Here is a 19,462-nt window from a genome sequence, read left to right on the forward strand (position 1 = left end):
ACTTCACAAGGAAAATGCACGTTTCAAATAATGAATAGAATACTGATAAGCTCTCCATATAGAGGATAACTCTTTGTAGGGAAATATTGCTTTTCTCAAATAGAACAAAAACCAATACGACTGTGTGACGATTGAAAAGATATTTTTAATGAACTTACTTCTGCTGATCATTGTGACAATGAGAACTAGAGCTATATTCTAGCTATTTCCAGTTTTGTGATAATTGTTATTATCAATATTGTCTTTTTACGCTCCAGTTCTTATCTTTTCTATCGTGAATCCACGTGTAATTGACTTACGAACAATCGAAAAGAGACAATTGAATTCCCAGCTATAATTAAGTCAATACTAGAAATAATGTTTTTGGCATTGTTAATTTTCCCACATCTTCAATGGTAATGTGTTGGATCTGTAGGCGGTTAATCATATCGGATATGACCACTGGTACGTATATTGAATAAGATTTATGAAATGGGATTATTGGATGGCTCGTGTAGCTAAATTAGCTCCACAAGTCGTATAGCACAAGATGAGAGATTTCTTTGTTCTATCAGTAGAATAAAATAAGTACACTAAAACCTTCTTTAATGGACGTCTCCGAACAACAGCCACGTTTTGTTGGAACGAAACACGTCCCATAGACTTAACATTAACCATAACCTCCGAACAACGGCCACTTTGAACATGGAGTCGGGGGAAAAGAAAAAAAAAACATGCATATATCACCATAAAAAAATAATTTTCAACATGATTTTCAAGAATGAGGGGAAAAAATCGTGTACCTTCTTTCCCTGGTATAAATGCTAGATGGGTACATGGGAAGTACTGAAGAGTAGAAAAAAGGCCCACTTAAGTTATCTGTAATTATGCCACGCACCACTTACTTGTGCATGTGATCTATAGTTGTACAGTAAATCACTTAAGTGATCTGGAACAGCGCTTCAGGTCAATGTGGTATGGTAAGTCAGGTGCTGGGTAAGTGCGCGGCAGAGCACTGAAACGTGCCGGTTTGTTCTGATAGTGTGTTGTCGCTTAGATCATTCTTACAAAATTAGATATAAGATCGCGGGCCCCATGAGATATCATCAAGGGTCGCATTTAGCCCGAGCATCATTGATTGAGCATGTTGATCATGGGTGGGAATAAATAACTATTTGAGGGTTGTTGGTACACCGTCTTGATTCATATCAGCAGTTTTTCTCGACAGCTCATTTCTGTTGTGTTCTACCTCAGCAAGGCAAGGCTAAATTTTAAGAAGGGAAACTGGCGCTGCTGATCGATTAATAGGACTGGAACTAGATGCTGGGGCAAGCATACATTTTGCCAACCCCCTTGTAATGTTGAAGGATATTTTAAAAGTGAAATTTGTGCCCCCCCCCAACATCTAGTCTGGCGCACCTGATCCGCCTGATCCCGTGTAGTCGCGGCCCTGCCGTTAATCAATTATTATTATATTACAGTATCAGTATAATCATACATTCTAATATAATCAATTATACAATTCACGCAACTAGTGTAACCAATTACAGAACGGATTTTCATTTGACCTGTTATAGATATCACAAATTGTACTTGTTGCTAAATATTTTTTTTTTCGGAAATAAAATTCATTGCCAATAACGGTCACGTTTTCACAGTCCCGTTAGTGGCCGTTGTTGGGAGGATTTCCAATCATTTCTCGCTTGCAGTGCTACTCAAAAATGACGTACATTCATAAAGTTATATTGGAGAAGTTGTTTTTAGTAATTTTTCAATGTTATACTTGCATATGGTAGCTACAGGGTGTCCCAAAATTGATGACATCATTTGGAAAAAAATGAATATAAATAGAACGAAGCGATAGCAACGTGTTTAAGAAAACAGTAAATCTTCAGTCAGACAGAATTTTAAAACTAGTTATGAATCTCTGCAACAAATGATACTGCAGCCTAATCGAAAAAAGAAACTAAAATATGATATTTTCAAAATATCCACTATTTGTAGTATGGTAGCAATAATATGGTGTATACTCGGAAGAAAAATGTCGCAGAATCTCAAACGAATGCCTCGTCCTGCTTTCATAGAACCGTATTTTGGTTTTCTTGAAACACAGAGCTATCTTCTAACGAACTTCGTAACTTATACATTTTACTATCTTATAAATATTGGTTTGTGTGTTTTTTTCATTAACATGATTTTTTTGTATTTGTTTTTTTTTTCGTATTTGGGATACATGTCAGGTCTATATTAACTATTAATGTTGATATTACTAATATGTGACTTTTATAGCACCTCCACTGTTGCATGTGACTATTTTTTTACATTGCAGTTTTTATTATATTTTGTTTTTGTTCATTCTATTTTTATTTTTATTTGTTTCTCAGTTTTGTACTTTTCCCCCCATGTATCTGAAAGTAATGTTACTTTACTGTGTGTGTATTTTATAAACCTATTGATTCCAACAATCATTATGGGAGATCGTCTCCTTGGTCGTCCTTCTCATTATATAGTAATATGATGAAGTACCCGTGCTTTACGGGTGACGTGAACCTAAGATAGATAACGTGATTTCAAAATAAAACTGTGTAGAAATATTAATATTTATTTTTGTAGAAAAAAAACAATTATAAATTCCTTGCTTAGCATGTATGGCCTCTACTGATAGCGGAAACGCAACAACAGCGACGTGAGCGTAAGATGGGTGTCTTTAGCGCGTACTCATGAGACTCCAAATTTTGTCCGCTAACGGGGAGTTTTCATGTGTTCGATGAAAGCTTCTTGAATGATTTGGAGTAACGCGACGAATTATAATTTTTAAAAAACCTGTTGGTGGGAAGTGTGCCCGCTATGGGAGGTTTCATTGTACAAAGAAACATACACATTATAATTTATTTTCAGTAATATAGACTTCATACATTTATTTTTCTTCTGAAAAATGACTTTGTGGAACAGGTCATTATTTTTAAATAAACATGTAGATGTTCGCCGCTTGGCGAATGTTATAAATTACTTCAAAGTGTATTTGAAACACATCATTTATTTCTAATGAAACGAGGAAAAAATTCGTTAACTGTTTATTGTGTTTGTGTTATGGCAGCACCTCCGAATTTCATCCAAGATCTGCCGGACATGCATGGTGCAGCGAGAGAAGCTCCATTCATCAGTTTCCTGTGCCGCGTCGAATGCGACCCGTTGTGTGACGTGCACTGGAGGAAAGAAGGCGAACTCATCGACCATTCGAACCTTTTCATAATAAGAAACAAGATAGTCCCCGAAGATGGTCCTAATAATAAGTTCCTATCAGTGTCCAGTACATTGCAGTTTAACATGACAGCTTGGCCTGGACGACGTCTCCTCAAAGAAAGGGACAAATCAAACTACACTTGCTTCAGCACGGGCAACATCATCGGTGAAGGTGTTACTTCGACAATGCTCTTCCAAGTAGAATGTGAGTATCATAATAACATCAAAATATATTTTGTAATTCGATTAACGAATCTCGCGAGTCCAACTAACAGAAAACTTGTTTTTTTCAGTTCCCCCAGAACAGATGAGTTTATCAGAGAGCCAACTGGACGTCATGGAAGGCAGGGTTCCGGATTCTGTGGAATGTACAGCATCGTCATGGCCTCCGAGCACCTACCTGTGGAAGAAAGGCGATATGGTCGTAGCCAGGGACGACACTCTTGTCTTTAACGAAACCGTGGAAAGAGACAATTCGGGAGTGTACGTTTGCGTTGCGGAGAACGACCACGGCCGGGCACAGATCGAAATGATGCTTAACGTCCTATGTAGGTAACTTAAAACGTTATAGGAATCAATTTTCTATTCGTTTTCAAGAATTAACTAATTTATTGTATTATCAGTACTGTTCATTTATTAGTTAGTAATTATACAGGTGAATCAAAAATTTTGAAACTTTTGCGTTTAGGTGTGTCTGCATGTCTTTGACCGTGCCCAGGATTTCTGCTTTCCTGTTGCCACACAGAGCTACAGGCTAATAAGAACATCAATAGTGGGAGCACCACCCGATGAAACTATAAACTTTCACCTTGTGAGCACTATTGATATCTCCAGACCAAGCCTCCAGTATCCAACGAGAGGGGAGGTTTTCTAGGGAAAAAAATTCTAGATTTCTTTTGTGGTGTCCCTTTTCGTTTGATGCCCTAAGCATGTTTTTTCCCCCTTGGTTAATATAGCCCTTTTCTTATTTGTTGTCAGAAGAAAGGCCAGACTTTCTTTGGGAGGGGGGAAGAATGTGACCACCTGTGTGTGCATATACACTCTCTCCCTCTTAGAAATAAGCTAATGCCATACCTAATGACACTAAAAATTATATTATATGGGGCTTTAAACTGAAAACTTCCTCTCACAATCAATGAATTTCAATGGTAAAGCAATAAAATATTATCAAAATTCCCAGAACATCTGTTGAGAAAGGAAAGTGTTTCTTTTATAAAAATTGAAGCGCTTAGAATTTTGCGGCCCGGTGCGACCGCAAGTTTCGCACCCATTTACACCAGCCACATCCACCATATTGATTCCTGGAGTCACAACACGACTTTCCTTGTTGTTCAAACCGCTATTTAACGCACGCGAGTTGGACATTCGTCAAGTATACGTTGCTCGGCTCGCAATGAAATATTTCGTGACATCCGTACATGACGAAATTTCAGTAAAACACTCGAAGACAGCGTATAGTATGCATGCGTCAATGAGCTTTAAGAACTCATGCAAGGTAGACCTTTGAACCGCAAAACTGAGAACGGTTGAAGAAAACGTAAAGAAAAATTATATTTTTGATGAAACTCAGGGTCTTAATACACTTATTCGTGGGAAACGTGAATCATTCCATTTCAAAAGTCACCAAAAATGGCGACTTTATCACATCACGAGGAGCAACCGGGAAATATGTTTACCTTTCCTATTTCTCTCCAACAATATTATATACATTTGTATTATATACATATATACCGTATTCTCCCGCATCAGCCGGTATGTCGTAAAAATCAAGGGACACCACTTTTTTGAATGTTTGGTCAGGTTCGTTATCAGCTCGGCATGCCGAAAAAAGCGAGGTTTAATAAGAATCACAGTATACATTCAACCATTTCAACTGATGCTAATAATGCAGGTATTCAAGAATTTTTCGGAATCTGTGACTCGAATTTTCCAGCATGCTGATTACCTTCGCTGTTTTCCGGCATGCCGGTTAATAAGGGGGAATATAGTGTTTTGCGATTCTACTTATTTGGCTCCCATATTTAACAAATAGATAATTCTTGTACTTCCCATTAGGGTGGGCCGAGTAAACTTTGAATATAAGAGACTAAAGCAAGTCCGCCCCCCCCCCCCCACCAGAAAATTTAACGCTACCGAAATCAACAAACTCTATAAATGTCGCATTACCAAAATCCAGAATGTTGGCTTCGAGAATTTGAAGCCGGCAAAGTGAAAACGATGCGAAATATTGCTTTTTTTAAGCATAAAGTTGTACGAATGAAAGAATACCACCGAACTTATCCAGTTGCAACGATCTTTTCTAGCCCAGATTCATGGCAGAGGTAGAACAAAAAAAAAAAAAAATGGTGCGATTGATCACAGAATGTTTCAAAAATACATTCTTGGGTTGAAAGACCTCGACGATCAGTGAAGGTCTAGTTCAGTACTGCGCAAACTTTTTGAAGCTCGACCCCCTTTCAACCAAATTATTTAACGGCGATCCCTACGTAGGCTGATCATATATCCTGGTTTTCCGGGGGACATTCCGATTTTTCGCCAGTAAACGTGTTTGCACGAGTGTACAAATTTCTTTTTTTTTATCAGCTGTTTGGATTCCTCGTTTTGCTATCTAATTTGCACCTGAAACGCGAATGTGTATCCCTATTGAAAAACACGTTACAAAACACTTTAGGGAAATAACTTCCATAGAATGGCATGGGTAGAGTAAACATTCAAACGTCATTTTCCACGTACGTTTTTTTCGCAAGCACATTGCGCATTCGTGATTCTGACATGACGGATGACGGAACCGATATATTGGTTATTGTGCGAGAGGAATTTAATAAAATTCATTGTATGATACATGGTAATTAGCTGATCTGAATAAAGATATACTTAAGTTTAGACGTATTTTTTAGTAAAAATTCTTAATTATTTAAAATTTCTTATTTGGAAGTTATTATTTTGGAGAATCTCTCGTGACCCCCCCCCCTAGTTCAGCGGTTCTCAACTGGTGCTCCGCGGTTCCCCTTGGGGCTCCTTGTGCACTCTCCAGGGGCTCCGCGGCCGCTCGAGGGAAATGAACAGTAAAATAAAAAATAATTAGATATTATAATTATTTTTAAATAGTGAAAATAAATCAAAATTTTTGATGAATAATTAAACAAATTGGCCTTCGGGGCTCCGTGTTTTTTCACGTAAAAGGGTTCCGTGAGTCAAAAACGTTGAGAACCATTGTGCTAGTTCATTGACGCGACACCCTGTTGGCCGCCCATGATTGTGGGGGCACCCCCAGGGGTTCGGCACCACTGATCTAGTTGTCCGACACCTACTTCATCGCAAACGATCCTCGGTCTTATAGCCACTCAGCGAATTACTACCGATCGGGTTGGGTTGGAAACGCCCGTCTGGCACTAAATTACAAAACCCTTGACCAATCAGGCATCTCATAGTAAAATGGTGCTCGTCGCATTACAACTGCGCAAATAGCACCCAACCGACAGTAAGTAACTGAAATAGCTGCTAAAATTTCCTGTTACCTCATGCAAATATCGAAACAATGAATCACAACTCGAATATATTTTTCTTCCAATCGTTCCAATGGATTTAATGATAAGAATCAGCAGATTTTGTTTCATAAATTTTTGCCTGCTCCCTACAGTTTTTCCTGAAGCAAGGCGGGGAAAAAAAAGGAACCTGAGAGAGATGAAGTCCTTTTACTGTACCAAGTTAGATGTCAGTGTTCTCTGCCGATTTTTATATCCACGATTTTCATTTGCTATAACCTTTTAATTTCCCGTCTACTGACTTGACAACATCCGCTAAGCGGAAAATTTCTCTGGAAAAACGTGACATCTCATTTTACCAGAGAGAAGAACATGAAACGGGAGCGCAAAAAAAAAAAGAAACAAGAGAAACTTATCGACCTTCGCATATCATATTTAGGTCGAAGAAAGGATAGAAAATGCTAAGCTTTTTTGAATATTTTTGGTCTTATTTTCTACTCTTTTTTTTCTTTTTCTCCCGGAAGTTATTTCTAAAGATACATGTTTTCACGAATAATCTCTAAGTTTTCCAAATACTTTTTACATGCAAACTTCAGACAAACACGTCCATACAAAAAAATAGAAGGAAAACTGTTTTGTTGAACGTTAAGACCTATTCAATAACCGTCATTATTTTCAGAGATTAAATATTCCCGAATTTCTTCGTATTTCACGGTTTCAAAAGACTTCACATGAATAGATGTCATAGAAATTCTAAGACTTTCTATTTTATTGTCCTACAGAGAGAAGAAAAATAAAGTGGCATTTTTCTGAGTTTTCTACCTTTTAAAATAAAATATTCTCGCTCATGCTCTTGTGTGGTGGATTCTTCCCTTTTCTGGACGTAAAGTGAATTTCTTGGTTCCTTTGCATCCATTCATTTTTCTTTTATTTGATTTGCGTGAGAAATACTCTCGTAACTGTTTGATCTGATTTTACTGAGTGGCTGAGGTCGTACATTCTTCTCTGGAACAAGGGTCAAAGTCCCTTGGGAGCTAAGTGGTTAGCGTATCAAGTTCTCAGTCGAAATGTCTGTAAAGTTAGGATTAACTAGGATATAAACATTTTCAGCAATACTTATGGTAAGGTGTTTCATGGTAATATAATCAATTTTCTGTATTTTTTTAATATTTCGAACGGAATTTGAAATTTGATGTTCTTCTGTTGTGTAGAAATTTTTTTTCCGACACATGGCCTAATTTTTGTTTGGGAAGTGTCATTTCAAAAATTGCGTTGTTATTTTCGTACGAATTTAATTTGAATTTGAATTTTTTTCTCTGGTTCCGTCAGTCCATATCTTTAGTTCGGTAATCATAGTGTGCAGTTTTCAATGCTCTTTCATCGGCGTTCATTGTAATTTCAGTTTGTATAAAATTCTGTGTGTCATGTAGGTTTCTTTAGAATATTATATTTTGGTTTTATGACAAGGTGTATCCATGGTCAAAAAAGCAAACAGAATGCTCGATTTGATTCTTAAAAAGGTCTTCGCATTCTCCCACAGTCATCCTTCCAATTTTCCGTGACTTATTTCATCCTGACCTTGAGTACGCCGTACGGTTTTGGAGACTATCTTCAGAAGGATATAGACTTGGTTGAACGGGTGCAAAGAAGTGCCACTAGAGCACTGGTGGGTATGCAAGGTTTGAGGTATGAAGAAACACTTGATTCGTTGAATATGTTTTCTTCAGAACAATGTAGGTATCGTGGAGGTATGATTGAAGTATTTAAAGTTTTCAATCGGATCGGTATGATCCCCGATGAAATATTGTTAATCTGTCTTTTGAATGATTTCTACTCGAGGGCATCAGTTTCTATCAGTTAGGGATAATTATATATAGTTATTTTGTCGCCGGAAGTTTTTCTCCAAGAGAGTTGTAAATGCATGGAATAGCCTACCTTCTGATATCGTGAATCCTTCCCACCCGATAGACACGGTTAAGAAGAAATATGATAAGATGGGTGGGAGTAATCAAGAAGCTATCCATATTTAAAGAAACCATATTTCAATCCATATTTAAAGAAACCATATTTCAATCCATATTTAAAGAAACCATATTTCAATCCATATTTAAAGAAACCATATTTCAATCCATATTTAAAGAAACCATATTTCAATCCATATTTAAAGAAACCATATTTCAATCCATATTTAAAGAAACCATATTTCAATCCATATTTAAAGAAACCATATTTCAATCCATATTTAAAGAAACCATATTTCAATCCATATTTAAAGAAACCATATTTCAATCCATATTTAAAGAAACCATATTTCAATCCATATTTAAAGAAACCATATTTCAATCCATATTTAAAGAAACCATATGGCACCCATATTTCTATGAGCAGATATTTGAGTTGTTTAGTTACTTTTTCTGTCGTATTATTTTTGCACAACTGTATTTAGACAACGGCAACCATCGTTTTATGGACATTGTTCTAATAGTATTTATTTTTATTTCTGCTTTTACTTTTTCCAGCCACCTCGTTGGGCGTGTTTGCCTATTGTGGTTTCCAGTTTTGTATTTGTATTCTCTGCGCGTGTGCGAATATATTTTTTTTTCCTGTCAGATATTTCAGGTGACCCCCCACTTTCTGAAATTTCTATTCACTGAGAAGGATGAAAAAAAGGATTTATATCAGTCGGAATGTTGTCTGTTAATTCCTTTACAAAATTTTCAAGTTTTGATTCCTTATTTTAAGTTAGTTAAAAGTTAACAAAATTGATTTTGTGGACGTATATTTCTTTGTGTGTATTTCTTTTTGCATATAATTTTAAATTAAAAGCCTGGTTAATTGAATAACTTTTTTCAATCAGTACCTACATTCTCATGAAAATGTCTGTAATCGTATTGAGATATGTATGTTGAGCTCTTCCTAGGCCGTATTACCTTCACGTTCACGTATTGGGAATATGGCTGAGGCAGACTTTTTGAAAAATAACAAACTGTTTGTTTTCGTATTTTCTGTTGAGATATACCATGGATTATTATTTATTTTTTCTATTAACAATGCTTAGAAGTATTTTTTAACATTATCTGTTTTCCATTATTTATAATGCAGGCCTCATAAAATTTTCTCAGAAGCTTAGCATGGTCGTACATTAATTGGCATACATTGCATTATTTGCATAGCATATTGCTTCTCTAGTAAAGGATGCTGCTTTATCTAAGAAATCGTGATGTGTGTGGCATCTTGGTGTCTATTTCAATTCTTCAATGTTATCAATATGTCCTGCACAAATGTCCAATGTACTTGACATGAAACTGAAAATTACCCGTAAGTCTAATCTGTATTGTCAGGATTAATGGTATTAAATATGGGAATGTCATTGTTGGATGTATGAATGACATTCACCATGATTTTGCATGCAAGGGAATATCAACAAGTACATCTATTTCCAGTACATAACCCACAGAACATCGAAAACAAATACCGTTGAACCACCTCGATTGTTTACAAGATACAACTTCCGCACAAGCCGGGAGCAATTTCTAAGCAAATTACCAATTTCAAAAACAATATTAAAAATTACTCATAAAAATATATATGTAAATAAATTTCCAAAAAATATAATCAAAACTAAATTTTTTACTCCAAGAGAGCTATAGAAAGACTTTTTTTAAGATGACAAAATGTGGATGCAGTGATAGACAGAAAGATGGTACAATTATTTTTTTTTTATGGGCAGGACTGGACATGATTAACACATGATCTGAATCACACCGGTTCGCGGGATTCGTTACAAGTTTGACTAATCGATGGCGATATAGTCTGTGTATCACAACACTGTCCAGTCTTTCAAAATGTGGTTGCAATTGTCTTCCGCAAGCATAGGTCAAATCACAAAATAATGGATTCGAAATTGTCGAAGTAGAAGCCACTTCACTGCAAAATTTTTATCTTCTACTCCAGTGGATGCGTACGCTGAAAGCCTCCTCCAAGATACTAGTCTCTATCTAGGAAGCTTTGGTTCACCTCCTAGCCGATATTTATCGTCTATGACGATATTCTTTTAGTCTTGTTTTGAAATGCGTATACTCTAATGTTAAACTGCCGCCTCTTGATACAACGATAGTTGCTCCACAACAATATTGACATACATTGTCAATGCAGGCATTACCTTCTACTGGTGATTACCGTACGTAGAGGCCAGTTGCACAGCTTATTGTATCATTTAGTATGCGATGGAAGTGACGCGTGAGAATTCTTAATTCTCGATTCAAGAATTATCAATTGACTTTGAATTGGCCACTTCGAATAATACGCACTGCAGTCTCTTACGCAACCAGAGTAAAAGTTTAATCCCAAAATCACTTGACGCAGACAATCTATCCTACTCCTAGATTTGAACATGGATTCGTTGAGTACGTGCTCTTGGATGCTAAAATCGTAATATTGCATCATTCATTATCGCACCAAATTATTACTCTTTCGCGAAAGTCGTTTGCGTGATTATAAAATCCTCAATAGCTTAGCTATGATTGAGCTCGTCTCAACGGAAAATACCTCATAAGAACCAAATAAATATTTTTCAAATACAGAAATAGCGCATCCAGTTAGATAAAATTTTGACATTCTTTGATGTAGTGTTTCCCGAATCATGGTCCGCAGACCCCTGGGGTCCGTGAGTCTCTCTGTAAGGGGTTCGGGTGATGATTTCCATTAACTAACATCTCACGAATGATACATTCTGTGTTGTGAAATTCTAATATTTCTTTTTTTTATTATATTCGAATTAGAAAAAAAAAAAACATTTTGGATTTTATGGGATGGTGAGGGGAGGGGGGGGGTCAAAATTTCACTTTCAAACGTTACAGGGGGTCCCCCTTATCATTTATCTGTATCACAGGGTCTCTACGACATTAAAAACGTAGAGAAACTCTGCCCTAACATTTAAATGTGCAATCACAATGAATATTTTGTATTGAACTTGTATTCCAAGTATAGAAAACCTCCCTCTTAAGACCCCTCAGCTGCGGTCACTCCTGGCTTAAGGTCAAATAATAATTTCCCCTTGTATAATAACTGTATGAATTTCAAAACTCTGATAAACGGTCACCTTTTCTTTTAAGGATGAATTATTTTGTCAGCGGAATAGAGTTTTTACTGCATTAGCATCCGTGAAAAACTATATCTCCTAATCTCCTATCACCAAGAGCAATAAAATTGACCTAACTTTCTAATCCCTTTAATTAAAAAATCTAGATAATTTTTAAAAATAATCATGACTATTAATACCTTACATGACCATTTTTTTTCTCCGAGAAACAGACTGATAATCACCTCTATATTTTCATAAATCTCACATATCCTCTTGAAATTCGATCATTCTACGATTCAAAATCACTAATTTCTTCCAACTCTATTTTTTTTAAATTTGCTCATGAAAAGATATCGTGCGGAGACATTATGAAATTTCAATATTTTTAATTTTTTTTTGCATAAATCTCTAATCAATAACTAATTAAGCGGAATTTCCAACGGAAGTCGAGATGTTCAAAGGTGTTCCATTCCGGAAAGAAGAATTGATTATCGCATTATAATTAACGTTAATTATAACCAGAGATTGAGTCTATATTATGATGACACTTGATTTAATTGGAAAAAATAATAATAATCGAACAAATAGCTATTATCATTTTCTGTAGGCAGTACTGATTAAACAAGACATTATTAATGAAATTTCTGTCTTCATTCATGATAACAACGGGTAGTAATTTCAGAAATTTCCCCCTTTTTTTTGGTTCGTTTCTGTGTTCATTGAAAGGTTAAATTATGTTTGCTTTATTTAGATAAGATCACAATATAGGGAGGGAAAAACAGATAAATTCCCTTAATTGAAAAAAAAAATCCATATTCATATTAACTTTTTCTGAGGTATTGTTTTTTTTTGTTCACCAATGATTCATAGAGAGAGGGGAAAAAAATGTAAGCTCAACTGTATATCAAAGACCACAACATACACCAACTTGAACATACGAACGGAGAAGATCGAAAAATTTATCTAATATGCTTTTAATTTCCGGTATTTTTTTTTGCCTGAATTTTCTATATTGTATGTGTAAATTTCCCGGGGATGTATTTTTTCGGAAATGAAACGAGTCAGGCGAGTAATGACATACGCAGAGAAAATTTGTTGCTTGAGAAGTTGATTAGATTTTTTTTTGTCTTTTTCATTCTGAGCTTGACGACACAGTTTTAATGAGCTCGAAAGCAATATAAAGAGCTGTGGAACTGTCTGTTGAAAAACACATTACACCAAACTTACTCAATGTATGAAAATAGTGATTTTACGGGTCAAGTGGAATAACATCAATAATTTGCTTGTAAACCTCAAATGAGCGGTGCGACTCGGTATCAACAATTCTAAAACAAAAATGATTTGCATGTTTGAAGCTTTGTTTTCGAATCTTATTAATATGCATTTGGGAATTTTAAAAAAAAACAACATATTTATTTGATGTGAAGAAATTGTGGAACTCAAAAATTATAACTATGCGTGTGTGCAACGCATTCCTCAAGTTTTTCTCAATGATTCCTACTGGATGTTTTCGTCCTCCTCCTAACCAGAACATGGCCCGTTGCTGTCTCAACGAAGAGTATTAAGAAGACATCAACAAATAAGGCAAATACACGAAAATACAAAAATCCTAGTTCATTTCGACATCAATGAGTGTCGTCTTCAGAGGAAAAATATTTAATCACTAGTCACGCTGACCGAGTTTCCCACTTGGGTTGAATACCAAATCTTAACGCTCGGTTGATCAACGGAGAAACGCACATCTGTTCACTTAAAACGTCGTGGTCAGAAGAGGTATAAGCTGATGGCCAATGACCTGGTACATGTTGGAATACTGGGTGCCCGGAAAATGGTTATACAGCTTTGAAAAAAAAAATGTGTAATTAAGAAACTGTTAGTGATATAGCTTCTTCGTTTCAGAGGTACACATACATATGTATGCCTTCATTTTTCAATTGTTCCAAATGGTTTTGATCATTTTTTTTTTCAAGTCAAGACTCAAATTGTTTCTAGTGAAGATATTGAACCACACAAACTAATTAATAACTGACTGATTAATTAATCAATTAATTATAAAAATGTTTTTTCTTCTTTTTAAAGGGCATCTTGACATGCACCACATTTCAATAAAACAAAAAGAATTTTTTTTTCATGGCCACTGTTGGTTTAAGTTTGAAGAGGATAAAAAAATCATCTTTTTTACTATAGTTTTATTGAAGGAGAGAAAGGAAATTTGAATTTATCGAAATTTTTCCGACAGATATCGCTGCATTGACCTGCTGTAACCTGTAGAAATACCATATATTGTCAGAGTCATTTGAAATACAGGATCCATCATCACAGAATCCACAAAACGTTGCGGAGCATAATAAACGATATTGAGCCCTAATAAGCATGCAACAAACAGCGTACTTGTATGGCTCTCCATTTTGCTGTTGTTAACCTTCAAAGTTATTTGGTAGTTTTAGGTAGATATTGTTCATATAGGACTTCACGTTTTTGCTTGAAGCAAAATTGTCATTCAAATGTGAAACTCTGAAATGCATATAATAATGTTCATTGTTACTCAGAGCATTTTTTTGAACAGGTGTTGCTGCTCAGAGGATTTTTTTTTTCAATATTAATCGCTACTCAACTCAGACAGTTTTTCGATATTCATTGTTACTGAAACTGAATCTATATCTATAAAATAACATGCCCTGATGTGTGTGTGTGTGTGTGTGTGTGGGGGGGGGGGGTCATAATGGGTTTGAAGGTTATGCAGAGAAATCATGTCTAGTCGAATCTGCTTAGACTTGAAAATATGAAATTTTATCAGTTGTTTAATTCCATGATTTAAAGACCCACTTAGAAGTGGTTCTGTAAAATTTTACCCCTGGGGAGTTAAAAATCCGTACAGAGAAATCATGCCGATTCGAAACAGCTGAGGCTCTATAATATGAAATTTGGTTTTTAGTTTCATTTTGTAATATGGAGACTCATTAAACGGATTTTTCAAAATTCAAATTCTAAAGCATTCAAATGGGGCAACCATCGCGGAGACAAAACCACTGAAACTATAAATACGAAATTTGGTGAGTATTGTATTTTATCATATATAGACTCACTGAGACTTGATTTCTGAAAATTTAACCATCAAGGGTGGCATAAGGGGGTTCAAATGTTATACGGGGGAAATCATCGTCCAGTAATTTCCGATGACATAATCCACGCGAGCGAAGTAGGGGGAATAGCTAGTTTCCAATATAGACATTGCTACTCAAAACATTTAGAGTCATTGCAACTCAGAACAGTTTTTCCAATACCCATTACTGCTCAGAACATTTTTCAATAAGTATTGCTACCTAGAATATTTTTATCAATTGCTTTGCTACTCGGAGCATTTTTCAGTAGCCATTACTACTCAAAGAAATTTTCAAATAGCCATTACTACTCAAAGCAATATTGCAATAGTCATCAGTACTCAAAGTATTTTAAATTATTGGCGAATTTTTCAAATATTCATTGTTACTTCCAGCATTATTTGAGAATTCGTTTTACCTTAGAGAATTGTCTGAAGAGGTTATACTCAAAAATTTCTGATATCATTACTATTCCGATCATCCTTTGAAAATTTTGCATAGAAACAGTAAAACCTTTCATAACTCGTTTTTTATACGGTGGTTATACAGTCGAATCCCGTTTTAACGAATACCGCTATAGCGAAAAAATCTCGTTTTAACGAACACTTTTCTAATTCCCCCAGATAAGTTTACATAGAAACAGTGCAGAAACCTGGAATTCCTTCACATCAAAATTTCGTTATAACTAAGTGATTTCTCTGGTCCCTTGGAGCTCGTTAAAACGGTATTCGACTGTATTACAGTCTCATCTACGGAACCCCAATATGCAAATGAAGGTTCAAAGTTCGAGGTTTTACGGCCAAATAATACGGACAAAAATCTATTTAAGTAATACATTGCGAATACCTGCTTAACGATCACCCTCGAATAGCGCCACGAACTGTTTTCATCATTGATTTCATTGGGTTAACGCAAAAAATCTATATTGTTCAAATATTCCGTTCTTTTTATTTCACCCATGAATTTCCCATAATAAAGCCACTGCTTTTATTTCCCCAAAAATCGATTTTTAACTCTTGCGGCTAATTCCAAGCTCCGGCTTGTTCAATAAAATTCCTGATACCTAAGGATTACAATGAATTTAATTTACAAAAATTGTGTTGTCATCATATGCATAACATATAAAAGCCTCTCATTGCCTAAAAACTTCAAAAAAAAGGATTACTTATTTCACGCTCCTTTTTTTTTACTTTCAAGCATGTAGAAAAACACTTACTGGATTTCCCAACGATTATTATGAGAAAAATGCCCTTCATAAGGTGTTTTAACCCCAATAAAAACCCATTATCTTTTCCGATCGCTTACACACCCAAACGCTCATTCCACATAGCTCACTATCCCATGTATGTAAATGGTGCATCACTTACATGCCAGATATCTTGATACCCCGTCCTAAAAAGCACACATTCACGTGATATACTCCATATAATTCGCCATTCATTCTTGAAGCACTTAAGAATTGATTCGAACTAAAAGCTCTAGAAGGAAACGAACGAAAAGCAATCCTTGCGAGAGGATTGAGCTTATGTGATCCCCCCCTCTCTCTCTCTCTCTCTCTCTCTCTCTCCTCTCGCACATCTCTCGATAAAACTCGCATTTAGAGCAAAGTTGTCTGGAGGATTAACTATACGTGCTTGCGAAGGAAATTTAATATTAGAACTTCCCCCACTTTAAAATGGAATGGTACAAACGAGAGCGAGAGTTCTTGCTTTACGATGTATACGGAATTAGGTTCCGTATACACTCCCGTAGTCGTAAAAGAGATACGCGGTTCTTATTTCGAACCCGCACTGGAATACGACTGGATGTAGGAATTCCTATGTATGCATACACACACGTTAGCAAAAAAAGTAAAGAAATGTTATATGTATATTTAAATTTAAAGTTAAGTCGGGGAACTGTCTAATATTTCTCTTAACACTCTCTTGATGCAGCATTTCCAGGAATTTGCATTCACGGACTTTATACAGGACACAAGATATGCTCTCGGTTAGTCGCATAAAAAAGCGTTATTCTGGAAATATATTTGCGACGTGCTTTCGTGTGGGAACGGGTTCGTGTAAAATATGAATCCTTTTTTTAAGGATTTTCTTGTAGCTTGTTTTGTGTGTGGATCCGGTATATTCCTTAAAACGAGTCTATTCTTGAATAGAGTCAAAGCGGGAGGCTGAATCCATCAACCATTCGCATGTCTTAGATATGGGAGGAATGTAGAGAAAACTTACTCTACAGAGGATTCGTCTCTTACTGAAGACTGAAAAAAAAAAATTCATGGAAAATATAGTAGGTGTTAGTCGTAGTAGTAGTAGCAGTAGTATCAGGAGAACACTAGGGGATATAAGATCACGTTATAGATGGCGAGAAATAACGAGAAAACCTCTCGCAGAAGGGTAGTAAGTGTGACTATCTTTACTGGTGTTTATGCGGTTCCCTGAAGATATCTCACGTGCTCAGTGCTTTAGCGCACAATTTTTACATTTATATGGTACCTGAGAGTGGTACCTTCTCTCTTCTGTGAATTTTTTTTTTTCCTATATATAGGCAGTACTTTCGTAATAGAATGCAAAATCTATTCTTTGTGGACTTGTACCGGAGGAGTTTATGACTAAAGTTCGTGAATATATATTCAGTCCATATGACTTATTCATGTGCAGTGTGCAATTGAAATTTCTCTTCCGCTATTTTTTTTTTCTTCTATCTTTTGGACCGTGTGTATATATTTTATATGTTGAGTTCGGGATCGAGTTTCACCACGAATTCTCATAAATCCATGAGAACGCTAGTAACAGTATAGTTTAAGCTTATTTTCTTAGATCCCATTTTTTTTAATGAAACTGGAGCTATTTAGGTTGCGGTTTTGGAAATGTTTTCGTGTATGAAAATATTTCATGAAAAAGTGACGTGGATTGATTGAACTTCCCGGAAAAAAAAAATATGGATTAAGCTTCGTATAGAGCGCCCATAGAAATTGGAAGGAGCTTCACGGAAAATCGGCATGTTCGAATAATTTGGAGAAAAAAAATTATATATGTACCTATAGGTATAGGCCTATATTTCAAATATGCATGGTGGATCCCTGGCGCAATATATCATATAAATCAACTTTCCTGCTAAATCTGAAGCAAAATTGGCTATAGCATAACTGTCTCTCTTCGGCAGCATCTGCAGCTAAACCTAGGAGGAATAACCATCAACTGGCGTTGTGCGAAAATTATGTGCGGAATAGGCGTCGTGTTGACATTTTGACCCCAGCAATTATTGATGATGTATTGATTACAATAATAAAAGCAATGGGTTTTTTTTTTACTTGACTTCATTCATTTATCAATTGAGTCACTAAATAATTGTCAAATTTTCTTCAATTGTTTTCTCTAAATGGAGTTTTACAAGACATGTATTTCAAAGAAAGAGATTAATACACTTTTCTATTTTTCTTAAATTATATATCAAATTTTTAACGCTATTTTTATGTGACTAAAAATTAGCATGTATGTATAAAATACGCTCAGAAAATAACATTTGAAAGCCAAAATAATATTTTGACAAGCACCAAAGTTACTATTATTCGTAGAAGGAAAAAAAAAATCCTTGCAATCAACATCATGACGTGTTGAGCACACAGATTTTATGTACTGTGCTATTCACTAACAGCACTCTCATCGATACCAACATTGCGTGTTTAATCTGAAATCGTTATCGAAATAACTGACGCTCTTCCGAGTTGCCATTCCGATCTGAACACTTCGGCCGTCAGAGAGAGAGGGAGAGGGGAAAAAAAAACTTACGCAAGTGGAGATGTGGGATCATTTCGTCCTCCATGAGAACTTTGATCCAAGATAGAAATAAACGGAGAAAAACGTCTTATGCAACGTCATAAATTTGTCAAACACGTGTAATCAACAAGCTGGCAAGATGAGCAATGTGCGGAGTAGAACATTACTGCCAGTTAAGGAATAAGACCGTTTTTAGATGGAGAACCATCGAAGCATTTTCATGATGAATTCTGTAAAGAAATTAGTTGCGAAAATTTCCGATAGGGTGAATTTTGATGCTTTTGTAGTCAATAGTATGAGGATAATTACATTAAATGCAGAGCTATGCAAGTTTGCCTCATTCTCCGGAGATAATCGTGTGTTGTGGCTAAGCGGCCATAATAGGACATAGGACCATTCCTTCCCCAGCTTATTACTCCCACAAGTACAGTAACTGTTCCATAACTGGCGAGAATCATCAAGGAATGTTGGTAAATTCCTGAATTTCAAGAGGAAACAAGGTTTGAGCTAGTTAATTTTTAGGCAGTTTGGAGCATGTCCACGCATATGCCTTTCTAGTAAAGCTGCTTCTGCGGTAGCATTTCACTGGCCTGATGGTTATCAGCTAGAACACATTTTCCAACGACATGGTCGCCTTTATGCCCCCCCCCTTCCCGGACACCACTTGGCTGTATGATTTTTGGCTTTGAGGGTGTTTGAAGTCCGTTGTGTAGGTTGATGGCGTTCTTAACTTGAATACCTAGAAAGATAAAATGGATCAGGCCGTTACGTTATCTAACCGAGAGACGACACAACGTA

The 19,462-nt window shown here is 35.9% G+C and overlaps 1 protein-coding gene across 2 annotated transcripts in view; it reads left to right on the forward strand.

The window, feature by feature from the left end:
• The window catches only part of LOC149084197 (hemicentin-1-like), a 425,960-nt gene that overhangs the window by 347,904 nt on the left and 58,594 nt on the right, over positions 1–19,462 (forward strand). For both annotated transcript variants that reach the window (XM_089234537.1, XM_089234538.1), the window contains exons 8-9: positions 3,077–3,427; positions 3,516–3,770. In XM_089234537.1, coding sequence (XP_089090663.1) covers positions 3,077–3,427; positions 3,516–3,770 — 606 coding nt within the window. The remainder of the gene's footprint in view (positions 1–3,076; positions 3,428–3,515; positions 3,771–19,462) is intronic.

This window comes from Pholcus phalangioides, unplaced genomic scaffold (assembly GCF_987345545.1).
Source record: "Pholcus phalangioides strain wild (caught in Gottingen) unplaced genomic scaffold, Ppha-v1.0 ptg000008l_1, whole genome shotgun sequence".
Classification (NCBI taxonomy): domain Eukaryota; kingdom Metazoa; phylum Arthropoda; class Arachnida; order Araneae; family Pholcidae; genus Pholcus; species Pholcus phalangioides.